The sequence below is a fragment of the Sinocyclocheilus grahami genome, unplaced genomic scaffold (assembly GCF_001515645.1).
Source record: "Sinocyclocheilus grahami isolate Dianchi unplaced genomic scaffold, SAMN03320097.WGS_v1.1 scaffold1225.1, whole genome shotgun sequence".
Classification (NCBI taxonomy): Eukaryota; Metazoa; Chordata; class Actinopteri; order Cypriniformes; family Cyprinidae; genus Sinocyclocheilus; species Sinocyclocheilus grahami.
In genome coordinates this window covers 57642-81730 of record NW_015506404.1, presented here as the reverse complement: position 1 = coordinate 81730, position 24089 = coordinate 57642, and the positions used below count along the sequence as shown (strand labels likewise).

Here is a 24089-nt window from a genome sequence, read left to right as displayed (position 1 = left end):
TACAAAACTGTATATAAAAACCTGTGCTAAACAGAACAAAAAAAAGACTAATTCCAAAATTTGGTGATAATAGAGATTAATAATGAGGGATTTACAAGCAATTTTTTAAAGGCCGGTCATTTTTGATGAAGAAAACCAAATTAGGAAAGGATTTTGAGCACAGCAAAAGCATTATCTAAATGCTCTTTGAGACAAATGTTGGCATGATTGATTACTTGATGCAAATGTCCTGGATTAATTAGTCCAGAGCTAAATCTGACTCCTCAGAGTTCTTGTTGAAAGGTGTTGAGTCGCACGACGCTGGATTCGCCAGTAAACATTCATCAAAACTACAGGAAAAAAAGCAGCTTTATTCAACTCATTCATTACTGTAAAATCAATGCCACATTTTTTAAAATGGTTTATTTTCCATGATTAACACATGATGCAAACACTTGTTACTGCGCACAAGATACATCCTCTCAACACACTTCCTAAAATAATTTACTCTATCAAACAAAACAATATATGCCAAAAAAAAAAAAGGGTTGATGGATTGAGTATTTTTCCATTTTGATTCCAAAAGCATTGCATCAGAAACCCAGAGAACATCATTCATGGGCCTCGTTCATGAAACACGAGCAGATTTTCTGTGAGTAAAACCATTCTGGGAAGGAATAGTTTATATATATATATTATTGCAATTCAATGAATCATTTGCAATGAATGTGCGACACTTGCTCGTGAATCGAATGACTTTCGTTTTCATGAATGTTTTGACGTAACTGTCACAATCAAGTCACAGAGTTTGTCAAAAATCATCATGCAACATCCAATAATACATTTAAATCACCTGTTGACTAGGAAAGCTCGGATGCGCAAACACACAACGTTCATCTGTTTCTATTGTGTCTGATTTGTGAGAATATTTTATTGTATACGCAGCTGAAAGAAATGTACAAATACTTTGTCAATATGACATCATATGTGCCTTTTTCCGCTAGGAAAATAAATCATAAGAGCAGACGCACGACGAATCAAACGTTAAAACTAACACAGGCGAGCTGGCGAATCATCAGACTAAAAGCCGTAATATGGGCGTTCAAAAATGGTGAAAAGGCATAAAAATATGTAAAGTCCTCTCACATTAAAGGCATGAGGAAATAACTTCATGACGTGCCTAAATATCAGTTTGACATCCCAGAATGCATCAGCACTGGGTCGAGTGGTAGAGATCTTAATTTAACCACATGACAACCACCGGGAAAAACAATTGTAATGCATATTAAATCAAACTATTTCCATAGGAAAGGTTTGCTAAGGTATAAAATCAAAACCCTCATTATTTCGGTCACAAATGTGTTATTCAAACAAAATGACGTGTTTTCTTCCACCCAAACCAGATTCTGATGAATTAAGAAGAATCGGCACGTTCTCATGTCAAGGCTCGCTGTGCTGATGGGATGCATTCGTTGGCGGGTCGTTGGCTGGTGTGGCGCTCCCCTCGCCGTCTCTGGAGCGCTGAGGGATTAGCGGAGGGGGTCCTGGGAAACCGCGCCCGCCGTACGGAGGCGGGATCATGGCTCCGGGGGGCGGCAGAGGTCCGGGAGGGAAGGGGCGAGGGGGGAGTCCGCGAGGGCCGAAGAATTCGGGCGGGACGTCCCGTGGTCCGAGCGGCGGAGGAAGCGGTCCAAACGGCGGGCCTCGTCCTGATCAAGCAAAACGCAACGTAAGGTTTAGAGATGCACTGAAAATGAATATCCAAAATCACTGAACAAAACTGTGACATCTGATTAACTTTCATATTGTCAATTTAATTAAGAAACACAAACAATAAATGTAGTTTTCACGCTCTTTAATGTGGCGTGACAGATTGCCGTAACCATGTAAAGACTAGTGATGCACCAAAATGTCAGCAACCAAAATATTTAAGCCGAAACAGCAATTTTCTGTTTCATCATCAACATGCTAGCAACATGATAATCATGTAAACAACATATTAACATGCTAATTATGTTAGCAATAGCTAACAACATGTTAATCATGCTAACAACGTTAAAACATGCTAATCATGTTAAAAACAAGCTAGCAACACGGTAACCATGTTGACAACATGCTAAGAACACAATCATACTAACAATGTGTTCAAACATGCTAAATCATGCTAGCAACATCTATCTATTCAAACTTCAAGCTTTTACAGCTGCTTCAAACTCTCAGGCTAGGCTTTCTCAAGCCAACACATTTTAAGTTGTTGTCAGTTAACTTTCAAATCGTTAATTTTATAATGAAACAAAAACAATAAATGTAGTTTTGACGCTCATTAATGTGGAATGACAGATCGCTGTAACCACAAAGACTAGTGATGCAACCAAAATATTTCAGCCGAGACATAAATTTTAAGTTTCAAAATAGTTTGTCAATAACTTCAGCCCTCCAAAACTGTGACTTCTAATCAGCTTTTAAAAACAGTCTTGTGTATAATTCTAATGTACAACTCCATTTTTGAGTGTCGATTATTAAATACATTTGATTAATTCATTAATTATAAAATAACATTTGTTTTATTTTTGGTTTCTTTAAAAAATTTAATACGGTGCAATAATATTTATACAATTATTCAAAAAAATATTTTAAAATAAGCTTTAAAAAGTCTTCGTTTTCACAAAAACAAATATTAGTAAAGACATCAATAAAACCGTATGTAAGCAATGTCACGAAACAAGCCGTTCAATGTCAGCTAGAAAAAAATACAACTAAAGAGGAGCATTTTGCTAAATGTGCACTATATTACATACGTTTCAAATATTATTTATTCTAATATAACATTACATATTAAAATATATTTAATGATGTTGTCGTCTTTATTCAATGTATTTTTGATAAATCTCATGAAAACTAGTTTTTAAATGTTCATATTTTAACAATGAACTCTAGTAGAAACGTAATTATTTAAAAGCTGATATTTAAACCGTTTTATGTGCAATTTAAACGTTTTTTAGTCCAGGTGATATGTGAACAATGTTCACTTTTTCATAAACGCATGAAACTTGGTACACTTGTATAGTTTGCGGCCCTAAACATTTTCAGAAATGGCGCCATCGCAAAAACACCTCGTGGTTGCCATGGCGACCATTTTACGTTCCGCCATAACCAAATTATGTATTTTGTGTTATAGCTCCTGAACCAAAAACCACGAAAACACAGAAAAGGTGATGTCTACCTCTATGTTTTGATGGTCAAGGATTACAATGATACCATAATACAGCAACATAAACTGTTCAGGTGAAGACTTAATGGTGAAATCAGCAATGTGAGAAGGAGTATCACAGTATATATATACAACTGGTTTATTTGAGTGTTCATTAGTAAATAAATCGGATTAACTGATTATTAATAAACTTTTGGCTAATTAAAATCTTTAATAAAAGTTAATGTTGGTGCATCACTAGTTTCAGCAGTGTTGAATCGCTTACCAAACGGTGGCGGTACAGGTCCAAACGGGCCGTAGGAGTCCATGGGTGGCGGTCTGTAGCGCGGCTCTGGAGGCATCATGGGCGGTCGGATCATCATGGGCGGCATGACCGGAGGTCCGTAAGACTTGGGTGGCGGAACCGGAGAATCCCGGATGGGAGACGGGAGGAAGGATCCCTGACTCTGAGACTTAGAGAGCTGGAGGAGAAAAATGCAGAACTACAGGTTACGGAAAAATACTCTCTAGAGCTCTGAGGTGGTTTAACACCGGATTCCTGTTAACCGACCCAAGCAGACATCAGTGAACCACTGCAAGGCCAGAAACACATTTTATACAAGAACAACAGCAGACACAAGTGCAGGGATTCACTAACTCTTTTATTACCCTAACATCTTAAACACAAAATATTTTAATATTCAAATACTTGTAGTCGCCATGAGATTAAGTTCTTTCAATAATTTAACATTCACATGAATGCGCATGGCTCTCTGATGTTGTTTAATGGTCACACTGGTGTTTTAGGAACCCCAATCAAATGTAATATAATAATAATAACAATAATAATAATAGCAGTAATAATTATCAGTTCTATTGATCATTAATTATTAATATACAATTATTATTGTTGATTACTAATCTAACTAATTATAAAAAATTATAAAATATTACTGTTCTCAATTACAACGGTACTGTAAAATAAACTGAATATTTGATCATTATTTTACACAAGTTACAATACTAATGTGTCTTAAATTCAAACGCTCAAGGTCACTCAAGCTTTATTAATAATACTTATAATTGTTGACTAAAAATGAATAAAGAAATATCTTACGGTTGTAAAATAAATGTATAATGTAAAATAATATTTGATAATTTTGTATTTTACACAACAAGTTGCAATATTAATATTGATGTCTTAAATTCTTCACTTTCAAACATTCAAGCTCTCAAGCTTTTAACACTTCAATGCTTAATCATCATAACGGTTGATAATTATTTTGGTCCAATTATAAAAAAAATTCAACAGTTGTAAATTACAATTGTTCTGTAAAAACAAATATTACAATAATAATATTTATGTCTTAAAGTTATTATTAATGGGTACTCAAGCTTTTATAATTTATAAAATATTTACATTTTTTTTAAATATTCAAGCTTTTGTCATTTCAAAGCCTCAAGCTTTTATTTTGGCAGAATACTTCAGTCCACAAAAATGTTTGAAATTATGAAAATGTCTAAAAGCATAAGTGGCAAATGTTGCATTACCAAATGCATGTTAAACTTGCAGGACATGCAGAGATGAAGCTGCATTATTTGAGCAGCCCTATTTATTTATTTTAATTTTACATTCGATTAAATTGAACATACTTAAGATGCACTTGTGTCACTGTGGTGGTAACAGGGGCCGATAAAGTTTTGTTGTGTTCCATTATGAAATCACAACAAATCAATCTTGCACTGCTATTTAGCATACATGCACTTGTGTAGAGTGTGTTTCAGGCCTGTACATGCTGTAACTCACTCACCAACATGAGTTTTGTTAAACATCCGCCACATTCCGAACACAAGACCCACACAGTGATTAGAAAGTGAACAGAAAGACATGTTTAATCAGGCTCTGAAGACCCAAAAACAGCTGACAAAGCAACCTGGCACTGTGCACAAAGCCATCCCATCCATCCCAGCACCCAGCCGCTGTACTCACAGGCTCTACTGGCTCAGACGAGACCTGCTCTGAGGCCTCGGCCGTCTCACTGACCGGTGCCGTCTGCTTTAAAGCAAACACACCCACCGTCGTTTAATGGAGAACAACATGACTGTTTCTTACACACGTTTACTGGAGATCTCCTCGCTCACATCTGAACACAATGTACATCAAATCTCAAACAGAGAAAAGCGTGACCGCTGTGATCCTTACCATCGGTCCATCATGTGCACAGGGAGATGAAGTCATCGGAGGAAACATTTCTGAAAAACAGACATTTGGACATCTGTGAATGCAGATATAATGTAGATCTTAAACTGTGCAATTCAAACCATATCTGATACAGTCCACATTTATTAAAAAACTAAGAAATAATATAATTAAATGATGAAAATTCACATTTAAATATTGATTTTCTTTACAATATTAGATTTAGGATTCAGTGAACTCTTTACATGAAGTATTTAAATGTTAACGTAATAAAACAATGACTTTAAAAACCGTACGCTACTATTTCAAGTTGTGACAGTAAAGAGTTTTACGTTACAAACTATTTCTATTTCAAATGAATGCTGTTCTTTTGAACTTTCTGTTCATCAAAGAATCACAAAAAAAGTTAAATTTTTCTATTTAGGTTTATTTCAGTTTTAGTACTTTAGATAGTTGACAAGTCAACATTTATAATTTTCATTTAAGATATTTTCAAGATTTATCAAATATTTATTTCAGCTATATTTCAAATCACAAAAAAAGTATTTTTTTATTTTTTGTTAATATAATCATTGTCATTATTTTTTAATATAATTTTTCTATTTAGCTTTGATTTATTTATATTTCAGTTTTAGTTATTTTAGTAATTATTTTCGTTGGAAAGGTAACATTCCATTTTTACCCCCGGTTTTATTTATTTTTTAAATGAATACTTTTATTCAGCAAGGATGCATTAATTTGATCAAAAGTGACAGTAAAGATATTTAGAATGTTACAAACGATTCTATTCAAATAAATGCTGTTCTTTTGAACTTTCGATTCATCAAAGAATCATGAAAAATAAAATGTATCACACTTTCCACAAAAATATTTAGTAGCACAGCTGTTTTCAACATTGATAATAATCAGAAATGTTTCTTGAGCAGCAAATCAGCATATTAGAATGATTTCTGAAGGATCATGTGACACTGAGGACTGGAAAATTCAGCTTTGATCACAGAAATAAATTACATTTTAAAATGTATTACAATAGAAAACGGTTATTTTAAATAATGATAATAATAATAATAATAATATTTAAAAAATGTACTACATATTTTATAAACAAATGCAGCTGCTTTATAACGGCTCGTATCATAAGCACCTGGTCTGGATGGCAGCGGGTGTCCGAGCTCTGAGAAGCGTCCGTGAGGGTCAGACGGGGGTCGTGGACCTGGAACAGATCACAAGTGATTAGGAGCCGCTATAAATCATTTTATACTGACATTAGATGCTGGAGTTCAGGAGCGAACGCATCAGGAGCACTTTCAATGACAAAGACAGAAGAAAATGCTGTGAGGAGAGAAACTGAGGGGGAAATGACAGGCGATCTAAAAACGTAGAGCGACTCAAAAACAGGAAAGCTGGAAAAATGAGAGGAGGATAAAGTTGATGTCAAGGGGAGGAGGACGACGCAGCGGCGACTCACCGAACGGTTCACCCCTTCGCCCTACAGGTGCAGAGGGGGGGCGTCCTGGACCCTCGATCATTAGAGGAGGAGAGGGAGCCCCCCCACTCACAGGAGACGGCCCGTACGAGTCACCTGCTCAGACCAAACCGGCACAATCAGAAACAATACCGGACACATGAGAGGAATCAACCCTGTGCTAAGCTCCGCCCCTCAGTTACTGCTGCTCGGTCAGACAATCTTACAAAAGTAGCTTGTTATTAATAAGTATTTGTATTCTTACTTTTAGTTTTTTTGTATTCTTAGTTTTTTTTTCGTCAACTTAGAAAAATGTAAAATGTCTCTACTTGAATGAAAGATAAAAATACTGCTTGCATCATCTCTGGAATTACATTATACCAAAGTTATCTTAACAATATTTATATACTATTATAGTAGTTATTTTTTAGTAGCTTTCATTTTATTATTTTCAGCTTTCATTTTATTTTTAGTCATTTCATTACATGCTTTTGTCATTAGTTTTTTTTTTTTTTTTAAATAGTTAAAAATGTAATAATGACATTTTATTTCAGCTTTATTTAAATTATTTGAATAGCCTGTCAGACTAAATGTGGTTTTGTCATTGTCAGTTCTTTAAAAATATTTTTTTCTAACTGCTATTTAGAACAATTTCAGTTTTATTTGACATTTATTGAAATAGATTTGGTTAACAACATTGCATTATATAAGAGAGAAAGTCATTCGTTTTTTGTCTGTTTTTTAAAAAATATTTTTTCTATTGATCATTAATGATTTTTTATTTCAGTTATTTTAGTACTTATTTTAGTTAAAAATTGTAATTTAATATTTATATTTAATTTCAATTAATGACAATGATTTTTTGTTTCAGTTAACAATAACAGCATTGCATTATACAAGAAAAAAAAAAGACTGTCGGACTGAATGTTTGTCTTTTTTTTAAATAAATTTCTGTTTTGCATACATTTTTATTTCTGTTTTATTCATTTTTGTCTTTAAGCTTTTGTCAGTTTTTGTTTGTTTAAAAAAATATTTTTTGTATTTTCTTTCATCTAATATTTATATTTGATTTCAATTAACAAATGATTTTTTATATTTTTGCTAACAACACTGCATTATGCAAAAGCCTGCCAGACTAACAGCAGCTGTTACGTGGGTCGTTTGTGTTGTAAAGTCCCTGTGAAGAGTGAATTAGAGGACAGAAACTGCTCACCTCTTCTCTGTGGCGGCATGTGGCGATCTGGAGGTCCAGAGTTGAGTTTGAACAGACTTTGCTCCAGGTCTGATATTTTATCTCCGTACTCCACAAGCCTTTACAAATGCACAAACATCAGAGATCAGAAACAACTCTGACAACAACAGCAATGATATGGAGAATACTACTCACTTCTGACGAAGGGTGGCCGACTCTCTCCTTTCCTCCACCAGAGTTCGTTCAGAGGTGCGGGCTTTCAACTATAGAAAATAAAGTATGATTAAAACATTGGTAAATATATCAGTATTAGCCAATATCATTAGTATTAATAATAATGTATTATTGGTATTAACATTAGCCAAGTTTAAGTTTCAGTAATTTTGTTATCTGCTTTTTTTTATTGTAATGATTTTAAATAATAATTGTAAGCTATCAGTATCAGTCAGTGCATCTCTAATGCAAAAGACAAAAAGCTTCTAGTTTTCATTACAAAGACGAAGCGTGGGAATCACTCACCCAGTTCTCATGGGCTTTCTTCTCCTGGATTGCCACCTGTTAGAAAGCGCAGGCAGGAGTTGAGATTGAGACTGATGTGCCGGATTGAGAATACAGTGACTCTGTGCAGTAAATGTTTCTCACCTCAGACTTCAGAGAGCGTTCGTTCTGCTGCATCTCGTCCTCGATGTCCTTGATCTTCTGTTTGAGGACTCTCACCTCCTCCTCGGAGCACAGAGCTTTACTGTCCACTTCCGACAGCTTCGACTCCTTCTCGCGTCTCTCCAGCTCCTCCTGAGTCAGTTTCCTACACACAACAGGTCAGTTTATATTAGCAATCCAGCATCATGAAATACAGGCTGCATTTGAGCTTTCAAATTCAATTTTATGAAACCTGCGTCATCCTAAACAGCCAGATCAGTCATCTATTTCTTCTGTTTTCTAGTTTGCTTCCTAATGTAGTTGTCTAATAAACCTGGCATTGTATATTACAAATATTGTTGGCTCTTTATCAAATTGCTTTTTGTAAGTCACTTTGGATGAAAGTGTGTGTTCAATGCATAAATGTAAATTAATTGCGCATCATTTAGGATGCAACGTCACACAACCGCTGTGAAATACAGTCGCTTCTATCATAACATGCACTCAGCGTCAGCGCCACGGGGGGCCTTAGGTGGCCCGGCCCGGCCACCTCAGTCACTGTGCCCCCTCACTTCTGGTGCCGTCTCCGTAGTGGGCACCCTGATTTTAGTTGGTGAGGCAAGGTACTGCCCTGGGAAGGTCTCCCAGGCTGTTAAATACACAGATTAAAAGCGAAATGTTTTCATTTCGGTTCGTTCTTAGCAAAAAATATTTTTCTTTTCGTTCAGGTTATGCAGAGCAAAATAAGAACGGTGCTGCATTTAGAAAGAATTCTTATTAACTTTGCTATTATTCTTGAATTTTCAAACTGTTAACACTTTGCAGTTTTGAATTATGCCTTTACTGTATGACCAAAAATTACAGAGTAGTCTATTTGATGTTTCAGCTGTTTGATCGCGCTGGCGCCTCACGCGCACACTAAGCTACTGCATTCATTGGAAACAGCACAGCCTTTCACCGTGCCGTTCGGCACGAGACCCGCTCCACTTAGGCCTGCCGTTATTATTTCTGAAAATGCAACTTATACGAGACATACCTTTTTTTTTTTTTTAAAAGCATGCAGCAAACAAAAATATGCGATTAATCTGTTAAAATGTGTTACTGTGGGTTAACATTTTCATTAGGAGGCTATTCTTATGCTTGGCTTCACAGATAGCACCAGAGTCTGGGCCAAATCTGGTTTACATTCACTTCTGGCTTTTTTTCAGTCTTGATTGCAAATGTTTTTGTTTTTTTTATGTACGATGGATAATTAAAACAAAAATCAGGCGTGTGTATTTATAACATCAATTACTAGGCCAACATTCTATTTTTCAGAAATGGAAGTAACTCAAAATGTTGCGTGTTCGTAATTTTAATATTTTTATCTATAGGCCTATACAGCAAAACTACAGAGCTTCCAGTAGGTTATTTTACGGAGCTGTAAACACGGGAATCTCCGACCGCATGCAATCTTTGACGAACACCCAATTCATATATCAAATTGTACATAGGCTATATATCAGATTATTTTATTTACAAGTTTCATGTTTGTGTTTATCCCGTTTTTTCCCCCTTTGCATCTGAAAATTACTTTCAGAAACATTATTTTTTCAAAGCAGCGCGCCCCCCCCCCAATAAATTGTGCCTGCCCCCTCACTTTGTGCGCTCTGGCGCCGACCCTGCATGCACTTCATGAGTTTAGCATGATTTCTAGTTTCCATCTGCACTTCCACAGCTGATGCTCGCTCAAGTTATTTTTTTAGAAAGTTTATATTTTGAGATATTCATCATATTTTAATACATTGTAATTGAAAATATGGAAATAAAAAAATATATATATATTGCAACGCTCCCTGAACTAACGGATCTGATATGAGCACTCAATTTTCTATTTTACAGTGAACTATTACAATATTAACATTTTGTTTTTTAATTGCATTTTAAATCAAAAACATATAAAAAGAATCTTAATAGATCACAATAATTGGCTTTTCATGGTTGGTCCTTTTGCAGAAAGAAAAACTTAAAATGTTATTTCAATTGAAACAACACAATTATTCTACTAGTACAACACCTTCTGTAGTATTTCATTATATACACACACTAACTAAAACATGAAAATAAAAAAATTATCTTAAAATATATACATGCATATGTTTGTATTTATATAGACATAATAAATATACACAGTATACACACATATTATCTAAACAAAAACTTTCATTTTGGATGCGATTAATCGTTTGACAGCACTAAATGGTAATAATAATATTATTATTATTATATAATCATACTGATAAACTGCTAATTTGTAGCCAAATTGTGCATACAAACAGCTTTTTACTGCAGCAGAAATGATCAGAAAAACTGCAATAATATTTTTCCCAAATCATGCAGCCCTAATTAAATGTATCAACAACAGATCACAATAACTGGCTTTTATGGTTGCCAAGCATCAAAACAATAGAAGCTCATTCTATAAACATTGGGCCTCTTGCAGCATGAAAAACAGAGTTGTTATTCAAATTTTGAATTTAAAATTTTTTAATCTAAACTGAAATCTGGCAAACCCAAAATAATTCCATAGAAGAGTGCTTTTTACTTTAGTTCCAAAGTTTTTTTTATGAGTGTGCACTTGTAAGAACTAACTTATTAAAACTTGTTAGGAGTGGATGCTAGTTAAATGCCACAGATCATGATTGCATTCTTGGTTACGTTGCTCAACTGATGCAAAAAAACAAAAAATGTTTAAATCAATAGAACAATCTGATAGTTAGAGTTCTGAAATGGAATGTTGTGATTGACACTTTAAATAATCAGTATCTTGATTATTTCTTCTTTTCTCAGTAGATGACTTTCTGAATTTCTCATGTTTCATCTGTGGATCACGGCAGACTCGGAAAAATAAAGCGTTATGAGTCACTCTAGATGAGAGCATCTGCTGAATGCAAATGAACACAGCTCCCCTGACACAAGACAAAAAAGCGAAAACTAAATTTAAATAAAACAATTGGAGTTATAAATAGAGACTGACCAGCATCTTCTCCATTAGACATTTTAGCATCATCTTTCTGTAGTTCTGCAGGATCACCGGCTCCCAGACGGTTGAGCTCTGCAATACAGCTGGACAAAACCTAGACACCAGAGAATCATGGGATACCCCGCATTCACGTTGTGATATTTTGGAGAATGCATTAGAATTTGTAATCAAATTTAAATAAAGCTCCGCCGGACCACCTGTTTTATAATACGCAACAAGTTTCACTCACATCAATCTCATTCTCCTTGTGCACCAGAGAGTCTTCCAGCTCTTTCTGGGATTTGTGGTAAACTCGGATCTCCTCGCTCAGTTTCTTGTGCTTCTCCTGCCAGTCTTTCGCATCACGGAGGAGCTGTTTGAAAATAAATGATCATTAGATTCAAGCTGACACCGATGGATGAATGAGATTCACAGCTCTGACAGCAGGACTCACAGATTTCTTCTGCTCTTTTAAAGCGCCGTTTTCCTTCTCGAAGGACAGCACCTGAGCCTTAAGAGCATCTTCTCTGAGTTTGGCTTCATCCATGAGGACATGAACCTGTTATCAAATCAAAACAAACCCAAAGAGACGCAAACCATTTAATACCTTCATCTTTAGGACACGAGGGAACTAAATCAAATGTTCAGATACATCTTCAGATGACTACAAAACAGGGTTATGGTAAACTAAAACTAAAATTTAAACCTTTAAAAATGTTACCTGAAATAAATGTTAACTAATGTAAAAAAGTACTTTTTGGAATTTTATTCCAGCTTGTTGACAAGGCAAACTTTCTCATTGTTTAACTTGCTGTACTAAAATAACTTAATCTGAAAAAAAGGTAATTAAAAATTAAAGCTGTGTGTGTATAATATATATATATATACACTTTTTTTTTAATGTTAGCAACCAAATTACTCAAACTTTAACTAAAATTAAAAAGGAAAATACATTAAACTGATTCAAATAATGAATAAAAACTATAATAGTATCTCAATGATACTAAAATAACACTACAAATGCATTTTAGATCATTTTACAGAAAAACCCATAGAAATCCAAGCATATAATAATTTAATAAATTATCACAAATCATAAAATCATCAAAATTTTGTTGATAATGTTCAATGATAAAAATGTATTCAAAAACTACTGAAGAAAACGGTCTTAGCATTTTCATTATTTAGAAACAAAACAAAGTGAAATGAAAAAGCAAATTACTCAAACTTTAACTAAAATTAAAAAGGAAAATACATTAAACTGATTCAAATAATGAATAAAAACTATAATAGTATCTCAATGATACTAAAATAACACTACAAATGCATTTTAGATCATTTTACAGAAAAACCCATAGAAATCCAAGCATATAATAATTTAATAAATTATCACAAATCATAAAATCATCAATTTTGTTGATAATGTTCAATGATAAAAATGTATTCAAAAACTACTGAAGAAAACGGTCTTAGCATTTTCATTATTTAGAAACAAAACAAAGTGAAATGAAAAATGTTTCAAAAAAATATTTTTTGTGGACTAATTCAAATGTTGATATATGATCGATTACTAAAAAAAAACATTGAGATCATTTTATAGACAGAATTCCTGCATATAAGGAAGGGATGAGCAATAAACAATAAATTATGATATTCTCAAACTGTAGTTGATTATTAATATACATATATATATAAAAAAATGGAAGAATTCAATTTCAAAATTCACTGGAACAAAAAATATTCAACTTAAAAATGTATATTTAAATTATACAGAAATTATAAACTGCAATAAACCTAATTTATCTTTTTTTATTATTGCACTCATTTAAAAGCAACTTATAGCTGCTGAAACATTTACCAGCTGGAAATAAATACAAAAATGTCAATTCATTACAGAAATATGCATACATTTTCAAAATGGACTTTTCCAAGTCTGTTTTAAAATACTCTGGTTTTGCTCTGACGGTAGGAATCCTTATTTAATTATTCACTCAATGCAATTGCTTCTCTCTCTTCATGATTGTTAGTCTAAAAAACAAGCAGTTGTAGGATAACCTGTCAATGTTAGCAACAGTAACCAAGTATGAATGCATGATGTTTGTTATGGAATGATTGTTCGAGTCACTTAATTTGTTTTGCATAACCGTGACAGAAACAATAAATGGAAATCTATAATGGCTAACAAATTGATGTCAGATCAATGTATTCAGCACAAATTACCTTTGCACGCTCCTCATCATAGCTCTTCAGTGTTTTCTGGTATTTCTCGATTCTCTGGTGCATTTTGGCAATCTTCGTTTGAGAGAAAAACTAAAAGGTTATGAGATCACACTGGCAAAAAAAAATTAAAGAAATCAAAGCTTACCTTCTCATTAAGGTTTGAATTTTCTTCCTGCGTGTCCACTATTTTCTGGTTGAGCTGTGAAACGCTCCCAGACATCTGCTCCCACTGGCTCTGGAGCTTCTGGTGACGGTTCTAGTCAGAAAAACAACAAACCACATTATACTAATATGCACAGTGATGAAACTGAGATTGTGATGGATGAGGATTCACCTTCAGCCCTTTCACTTCTTGTTGGCTGGAACTCAGTGATTTCTCAGAGTTCTTCAGCAGTTCTTCGCGCTCTTTTATCTGCAAGGAGACAAACGATCAGCTTCATCAGCCTTTACTGAAAACAATAAGCCTGTCAAAGACGAGCGAATGAAATTTACCATGCCGTTTAATTCTGTGATCTTGTTAGCAGCATCAGATTTCTCGTTGAGAAGCTGCTGGATCTTGTCTCGAAGCTGCTTTTCAGTTACTGTGGAAAAAAAGATGTTGCAAAATATATTTAAAAAGTAAAGAAAATATTCTAAGAGGCTTTAAGAACACTCCCAATTACTACAAAAGAATTAAGTAATATTTCTGTAATATTTTACAGAAAAATACCCTACATATTAAGGTGAAAATAACAATACATTATGAATTATTCAATTTTGCTATTAATAACTAATATTACAATATTCAATGATGATTTAAAGATGCAAAGTAAACTATAAACTACATTGAAACAAATTTATCAAAAAATAAAATAACTTTCATATTTATTTGAGCAAGTGCAATCGACTATTAAAAAAAAAACTTCTAGCTGATAAAATTAAATTATAACATACATTTAAAAAATATTATATTTTTTTTTTCTCCATTAGACAAATTAAAATAATGTAGATTATATTTTGCAAATAACTTGTTTGTTTTCATATTATTTAATCATGCACTATTGCCCATTTTCACATAACCAGAACATTAAATATATTATAAACTAAAAGTTCTCCAACATGTGATTTTGACGGCCACAAACCAAATGATCAGCTAATTTTAAAAAAATCTGACAACAGCGCAAAAATACATTTTCATGATGACGACTAAAAACTGTAAAAACTAACAAATTATTAAAGTACAAAATAGCATGAACAGTACCATATATGTATGTGCCGTCATATCAACCAACCCTAAGAGATCTTAATGAGATAAAATGAATATTTAGCTGATATCTCAATGATGAGCCTGAGAAGTGACTTACATTGATATGTTCTTCCTTTGATCTAGAGAAGAAAAGAAGAGTTCAATGACACTGATTAGACTGAATCATTCACAAAAGAATGAAAACATTAAAGGGATAGTTCACCCAAAAATGAAAAATTGGTGTTTATCTGCTTACCCCCAGGGCATCCAAGATGTAGGTGAATTTGTTTCTTCAGTAGAACACAAATGATGATTTTTAACTCCAGCCGTTGCTGTCTATCAGTCGTATAATGCATGGCAATGGTAACAAAATCTATGAGAGTAAAAAAAAACATGCACAGACAAATCCAAATTAAACCCTGCGGCTCGTGACGACACATTGATGTCCTAAGACACGAAACGATCGGTTTGTGCCAGAAACCCAACAGTATTTATATCCTATTTTACCTCTAATACACCACTATGTTCAACTTCCCCCTGCGGGTAAGCAGATAAACATCACATTTTCATTTTTGGGTGAACTATCCCTTTAATCACAAAGTGATTCTTACAGCAAGAATGGTCCTCCAGAAGAACATCAGTACTGTGAGGGCCCCGGCAACCACCGTCGCAACCACCGGCTCCCAGGGGACTCCGTGGAAATTGGGACCCGGTCGCCATTCCTCCGGAAGAGCAGTGATCACCTAATCGAAGGAAAAACACACAAAATATCATCAGTTTTATGATAATTACTGAAATGACTACTAAACTTGACTACTTGGTTTCTATGGAAGCCTGTTTTCATCAAGGGATATAAAAATAAAAAAAGCTAATTGTGACTTTTTCATCTTCCAATTGTGACTTTTATTCTCGCAATGGAGTTACATTTCACAATTGTGAGAAAACAAGTCAGAAGTGTGAGATCTAAACTTGGAATTGTGAGATCTAAACTTAAAAAAAAAGAAGAAACAAAAAGAGAGAAAAAAAAAAAAGCAGAAAAAAATACAGCTAAAAAGGAATAGTTCGAGCCAAAACACCAGCAACAACACTAACAACCACAACCACAAATGACTCTAGAAACATTTCTCAAATTGCTAGTTTGCTTCTCAGAATCCCAGAACCATGTAAACTCCAACAGAAAACAATCCTGTTATTAATATCACACCAATTACTCGTGCAACCCGAGTTCAGTCTGCCAGACTTATAATGAACACATTACCGCATGTTAAAGAACCCAAACATTCTCGTATGAAAGTTTCTTTAAACTCAGGTAAAATATCTCTGAAAAGGATTTTAGTGAAAGTTATTTTTATCAGTTCTAAGCTCACTTTTTTTTTAACTGCACTGACTGTAGTTTACACACTAATGTCTGTTATAGCATCTCTTGCATTATTGCATTAATGTGTTTCTTACGGGCCTTAATGTCTTAAAATATGGTCTTACTCACAATTTCTCCGCTTTGAAATTAGATAGATAGATAGAGATGAGATAGTGAGTAAGTGGAGTAATAGGTCTCTGCTATATTAAATGCATGATATATATCTGAATTTTTAATTTAGAGGCAGCTTAAAATTAAGGAACAGCTAAAAAGGAATAGTTCGAGCCAAAACACCAGCAACAACACTAACAACCACAACCACAAATGACTCCAGAAACATTTCTCAAATTGCTAGTTTGCTTCTCAGAATCCCAGAACCATGTAAACGCCAACAGAAAACAATCCTGTTATTAATATCACACCAATTACTCGTGCAACCCGAGTTCAGTCTGCCAGACTTATAATGAACACATTACCGCATGTTAAAGATCCCAAACATTCTCGTATGAAAGTTTCTTTAAACTCAGGTAAAATATCTCTGAAAAGGAGTTTAGTGAAAGTTATTTTTATCAGTTCTAAACTCACTTTTTTTAAACTGCACTGACTGTAGTTTACACACTAATGTCTGTTATAGCATCTCTTGCATTATTGCATTAATGTGTTTCTTACGGGCCTTAATGTCTTAAAATATGGTCATACTCACAATTTCTCCGTACACTCCAAGATATTCTTTGACGAGAAGCACAAACCCCCAAAGCTCATCTGAAGTTGAGGAGCTGGAGGAATCACTGCTTGCTTCAGTGTCGTGGAAATCAGAGACCCTTGGAGACTCCAGTGAGCCTGGTGATAGAAAACAACAGTTTTAGCTAAATATATGCAACAACAATTATTAAAATTGAAGGAAAACTCTGACACACCTGAAGATGGATCCACTTCAAAGTGAAAGCCAATGTCCACTGGGTTCTCCAAAATAGCATGAGGCCCCTTCTGAATCTCCTCAGTGTCTTCAAACCCTATCTGGGCATCTTTATTTCTGTTGAAATGGCCCCCGTCCTCCTCCAGACCCACGTCTTTAGTGCGAGACAAATCTTCGTTCATATTTAATTCAGAATTCAGAATCACTTCAGATTCATTCTGCTCCTCGTGCGTTTCAGGACTCTTGGGTGGTTCGGTCATTTCGATGTCACTGTCCAAAGCCTTCACCACTTCAGAGTCAACTTTTTCATCTAGAAAAAAAGTGCATAAAGATATTTAATAAAACATTAACCCTGTATGGCCTGACATTTGAAATATGAAATTTTTGAACAGTTTATCGAACCTTTACACAAAATATTAAAAGGAAAATGTTTGCATTTTGTTGAGAATCATAGGCTTTTATGGCTCATATAGTATGATATAGCGAGAATATGGAGGAAAAAAATAATCTAAATTATAGGCCAACATGAGCAAAAATATGCAATTTGGTGCAGATGCTGATATTTATATGAACAAAAAGTGATAAGATTCTGATGCTTGTAATGAAAATCAACTGATATCTTTACACAGCAGATACTTACAGTACATAAAATGATAGAAATATCAGTTGTCACACTTTATCTCCAATAATATGTCTTAGTAAGATGAGATTTAAATTATCAAAACATATAATGCAATGCAATACAAAGATGATTGAGAGACGAACAAATAAACGTTCCTCAAAATCCTGTTGATCCCGTTTGAAAAAATATATATATATATAAATAAATATGTATAATCAAGTAAACATAGGCATTTCAGTCCCGTAAGTGTTCATCTTGAAATATAAGTTATTCTTATGTTTGGTGTTTTTAACCTTAAACCGCATAAACATTTCATTACACCAAATAATGTTCTTTTTAGCAGCATCATATGACCCCTTTAATTAAATCAGTAAAGATCTGACAGCAAAAGGACACATGAAGCACAAGCTGAAATGCCTTAAATGCCTTTTTTACTTGCTACGAAGATGTGGCACCAGATGTGGTAGATTGCGTTCAACAGGTTTAACAGCAAAGATTTAATCATTTAGAGGCATTTGAAATATGATGCAGTAGATTTTATAGGGTTAAAACCAAGCAAACAGCATATGATTTTAGGTGAAACCTGAAATGAATCATAAAAACAACCACTATTGTTCACATTATGCTTTGGAAAGATGAGCATTGCTTTTAGTACTGCTTAAATGACCTGTTTCAGATGCAAGCAGTTCTTCCTCGACCAACGGTGCGCTGTCACTGGCCGCTGAATATTTCTGTCGTAAAGCGAAAACGATCTCCTGGAAAGCGTCTAAGATGGCAGCCTCAAAATCATACGCTTCCGGCTCCTTCTGCTGAGATTTCCGCTCTCTTTCGTTCAATATGTCCTCTGTGGCGTCGAGAATCGAGTTCTCCGAGGCCTCCATGATCTGGTCCAGCATTCGCTCGATTTCCTCCGTGTCCGTCTGCAGCTCTCTGGCAGACTTCATCTCCAGATCTAGATCAGAAAACATGGCCTCGATTTTGAACAGGTTCTTCAGTCCAAAATACTTCTGCATGCGCTCCATGTCCTCGTCCTTCAGGTGATCCCGTAAGATTGTGAGCCTCAGCACGTTATCGCTGTATTCAGGCTCCTCGGGAGGAAGTCGAAGCGCGTCCTTTTCTTCTTGTTTTGTGGGGTTTTCGCTTTGTTGGGATTCGATCAATTGATCGCCTTCAGGTTGTTGGTTTTCTTTAAGTTGATGTATGTCTTCTGTGAGCTGAGGTTTAGAAGAAAGAAGAGCGTTTTCATCCTCTAAAAGCTCTTCGGCGACTTTATCCACGTCCTCTTCATCTTCATCATCTTCAGGACTCTGTTGTTCCGATTCCAGTGTGTTTTTCAGTAGATTCACGAGTTCGTTCTTCACTTTATCGATCTGTTCCTCCGTTTGGTCAAATAGAGGTGCAGTTTCTGGGCTTTCGGTTACAAGTTCCTCCTTTAACTTCTCATCTTCGCCAATCGAATCACTCACTTTTTCGCTGTTGTTCGTAAGTGCATCCTGAGGATCATCTGCAATATTTTCATTCTTGTTCATGCTGGCCTTCTGAAGAAGGTCTTCACTGTTTTCCATCTTGTTCGTGTCTAACTTCTTTGGATCATGTTCTTCAGTGATTTCACTAACGTTTAATGCCGGCGGTGCTTTTCTGGACTCAGTGTGCGTTTCCAATGCTGGTTCAGATGGGACGTTTTCGCTTGCATCCGAAGGAGTTTTAGCGTCTTGTGGAAGATGAGAAGATTCTGGGATTTTAATGTTTATGGCTTCATCTGCATTAGCCAGTTCTTCAAAATCACTTTGTGCATGCGTGACCTCAAGACCAGCTTGTTCTTCAACATCAGCAGCTGAAAGTGGCTCTTTGGTGAGTTCCTCAAGAGATTCGGTCTCTTGTGTTTCACCTTCATGCTCTGTTTTGAAAGCATCTTTAAAGCTTGACCGGTCTTCATCCTCGAGTGTTTTCTCTGGTGTTTGTAGTGGTATATCTTTATCATTTAGCTCTGTTTTAGCAGGTTCTTCATATGCTACGTCTAAACCTGCTGTTTGTGTTTCAAGTGGCTCAAAATCAGAGTCACTTTGGTTGTGCAAAAGTTCAGAATAATCAATATCTTGCGCATCAGAATCTGATGGTTCTGTTTCTACATCCTCTGAAATTACCTCAGCATCTTGGCTTATTGGAATATCTTCTGTCTCTTCTGTTAGTGCATCTTTAGATTCATATATCGGTTCTGATGAAACATCTGTCTTTGGCTGAAAGCTATCAGAGTCCTCTTCAGTAGATTTCAGTAATGTGTCTGTTTCAGGAGCTTCTACAGATTCTGAATCAACTGCCTTTGAATCAAGAATCGATTCTGAATCTCCTGACTCTGATTCAAGATGTGATGCTGATTCTGAATCAACTGCCATTGATTCAACAAGGAATGATGATTCTGAATCTACGGACTCTGATTCATGAACCGATTGTGATTCTGAATCAACTGACTCTGATTCATGAACCGATGTTGATTCGGAATCTAATGACTCTGATTCAAGAATCGATGTTGATTCGGAATCTAATGACTCTGATTCAAGAGTCTCCACTGATTCTGTCGTCGTCATTTCAGATGCATCTTCATTCTGAGCTGGTTCTTTTGATTCTTCTGTTGAATTCTCCTTTTCTAGCAACAATGTGCTGCCTAATAACACATCTATGTCATAGCTTTCAAATTTATCGAGCCCAGTCTCAAAGCAAACAAAATCGGTTTCCTGAAATGGGAAAGAAAGATTCATGTTAACGAAATGTCACATCAAAAACGACCATACATCAGTCAATATTAACCACACCGACATACCTCTGTAGGTACCTCCAATTCTTTATCAGTATATATATGATTTATATTAAGATAGTCCTTTGGGAAATAACCAAAGTGGTTTCCAACCTATACAAATAGAGGAAGAGGGAAAAAGTGATCAGTTTTTGCGCTGCAGTATAACAGTGTTTATACTGTATAACCATAAGAATAAGAAAATAATACATAATGAAAAAACTGAATAATATGCATAAAACAAGGCAGTCTGCACTTATATTTTATAACTTTGTACATGTATATATTTTTTTCATATATTTCCTCTCTCATTCCAAAGAAAAGTATTAAAAACAATTATAGGAAAAAAGAGAGTTCAATAAAGCGTAGCACAAAGCACACACAAACACTGGGTAAAATAGTCCATTTTAATTAGATTTACTGTTTATTGTATACTTCAACTTTAGCTGTTTAAATGAATTTGTTTCATTAAGCTTATGGTAACACATTGATTTGTTGAAGGTGGTGTGGATGTTAGTAGTTGCTTAAAGGAATAGTTCACCCAAAAATGAAAATTTGCCAAAAAAAAAATATTTATGGGAACAGATTTGGAGAAATGTAGCATTGCATCAGTGTCTCAGCAATGGATGCGCTGCAGTGAATGGGTGCCGTCAGAATGAGAGTCCAAACAGCTGATAAACACATCACAGTAATCCACAGCACTCCAGTCCATGTTTTTAAGAAACAAATCCATCAAGATGTTTTGAAATTTAAATCATTGCTTCTGGCCAAAATGAATGTCCATAATCCAAATTCCAAAATAATGCTTTCTTCTGTGAAAAAGACCATCCTCTGTTGTCTCTCACATCAAAATCCACACATATATTTGTTTAAAGCCGTTTTGGCTTGTAAACGGTGCTTGATCCGTGCAGATTTCTCTTCTGATTCAGACCTGATTTCACTGGAGGAATCTTATGGACTCATATTTTAGCCAGAAGCAATGGTTTGAAAACACCGTAATTATATATATATTTATTTTTATTACAAACATGCAGCTTTTCACTTCTCACGATGTTAACTGATGGACAGGAGTGGTGTGGATTACTTGTGATGTTTTTATCAGCTGTTTGGACTCTCATTCTGACGGCACCCATTCACTGCAGAGCATCCATTGCTGAGACACTGATGCAATGCTACATTTCTACAAATCTGATGAAGAAACAAACTCATCCTAATCTTGAATGACCTGAAGGTGTGTAAATTTACAGAAAGTTGTCATATTTGTGTGAATTATTCCTTTAACACATTTCTCTGCTACTGAAGATTCGTGCATGATATTTATTTAGTTGGGCGACAGATATGTAGGCTGTTTGCAATGATAAAGTAATATTAATCAAATACTGGCATCCGACTACATCATCAGCAACACCCAAAATCATCAAACAATCAATCAATGATTAACAGGTTACTTACACTACCAGCCCACAAATCCGATCTCTGCCCTGAGAGTTTATAATATACATATATCGTCTCTCCTTTCTTAAAAGAGAGAAACCGGCAGTCCGGCCCTGTGAAATCCTTGGCGGCCTTCCCTCTGCCGAGAAGCACTAGAGAGACACAAAAAACATGTTAGGATGAAAACTACTCACTTCATGTTAAAATTCTGAAAGCTTACCATATACAGTGTTCTGCATGAAAGTTGCATGAAAAATGTTAGATTTGTGCTTACAATGAGGAATTTTAACTTCATATGACTTAGAATCGAATGCAATATGGCATAAAAAAAACATTGTGATTAATTCATTCTAATTTGCATTAAAAATAAAGCATATTAAATGGGAATTTATTTAAGGGAAATATATCTTTAATTTCTTGATCTGGATATTTTTGGAGCGTTTTTGTGAGATTCACAAAGGTTGAATTAAGAAATTTTGTGTGTTGAATGTTTTGCAATTGTGTGTTGAAACAGTACTGCGTGCATTTTTTTTAACCATTTAATGATAATGTAAATTCAAAATTTCTGATGAAAGTGGTGCTACATGTAATAATGAAAATGATCTTTAATTGCAAATACATCTAGTACAATCTAAGGAAAGAGGGATTGGGAATGATTATAATATTTATTTTAACAGGAAACAATATATATATAAAAATGCTATAGTTAATATTTGGTTAACTAAATTAAGTTGCATTACCATATAAAATAAAAATATTTTATATTTTAAAAGACAATATAGCTGATATTTTAGAGTTTATTTTTATATTTTTAAACTTTAGTTTTACAGTAAAATCTAGTAAGAACACCTACATTTTTTTTTTAATACTTAACAATAAAATTATTACAGTGCTGTTTTTACGTAAAAAATAAACACTGTTTTTATTCTTTGTGAATTAATAATTCATGCATCACAGAGAGATATATATCTCAACAACATCAGAAAGAATTATGTTTTTTTTCCAGTCGACCACTAATGGACAATGCACATTGTGTTTGATTATTTCTACTGAATTTTACGTAAAATTAAAAAAAAAAATCGTACAAGACTACATAAAGTGTTCAGTTCAATTCTCAAATGGTAAACATATTATTAAACTGCAATGCAATATAGCAGATACTTGCATTATGCATATATACATACAGTTTGCGTGCATTCCACTCTAAATATCGAGAAAAAAATGTTTTTTGTCAACAACAGATCAACCTGATCCATCTCAAACGTGAACAATCGAATCACGCAGGCTGATTGTAAAGAACGACCTTCCGAATCAAGCAATCGGTCTGTTTACATGGCGATATGCAACCAGGCCTTATAATTTAACATTATTAACTGTTTCAGCATTTGGTCGTAACATATTAAAAGCATAAAACATGGTTGATTAAAGAACCATATTGAGTGTACAGTGTGTTTATGCTGTTAGCTCGACTGGCTAAACTGAGCTCAGTACCAACTAACAGGATCTTCAATATCAACCCTCCACGCAGCATAAAAACCCCGCTTCTCATTAAATTAATTTACTGTTGCATTTGTTACAAAGTTGCAGTATCCCGCGGCAGCGGCCTTTATGACGTCAGCAGCAGCATCCTGATCCAAAGTTCCAGAGATACTCACTGCTGCATTCTTCATCGGCGCATCGCTTCAGGTCCGAGAAGCGCCCCTCCGCGCTGCTCCGAGGGAAACACGCGTACAGAACAAGCGTAAAAACACAACAAAAGCAGGGCTTCGGTGCAGCCATGCTGGCAGCTGTTGATCACGGAGCCGCTGCCGACACGTCAGCAGATCCGAGAAGAGAACCGCCGGAATCATGTTACAGA

The 24089-nt window shown here is 34.9% G+C and overlaps 1 protein-coding gene across 1 annotated transcript; it reads right to left on the bottom strand.

The window, feature by feature from the left end:
• Positions 1 to 663: 663 nt before the first annotated feature.
• On the bottom strand, positions 664 to 24089 carry LOC107568205 (melanoma inhibitory activity protein 3-like). Its single transcript, XM_016254134.1, has 26 exons — positions 23887 to 24089; positions 22250 to 22383; positions 20825 to 20911; positions 18674 to 20738; positions 17386 to 17694; positions 17172 to 17308; positions 15723 to 15854; positions 15230 to 15251; positions 14379 to 14467; positions 14221 to 14298; positions 14032 to 14142; positions 13887 to 13958; positions 12121 to 12225; positions 11917 to 12039; positions 11619 to 11781; positions 9230 to 9314; positions 8669 to 8831; positions 8546 to 8581; positions 8222 to 8289; positions 8048 to 8145; positions 6838 to 6951; positions 6514 to 6582; positions 5373 to 5422; positions 5160 to 5225; positions 3456 to 3651; positions 664 to 1688 (listed from the first exon to the last, which is right to left on the bottom strand). Exons 1-26 carry the CDS (start codon positions 24008 to 24010, stop codon positions 1420 to 1422), a joined length of 4965 nt encoding a protein of 1654 aa, XP_016109620.1. The 5' UTR covers positions 24011 to 24089; the 3' UTR covers positions 664 to 1419.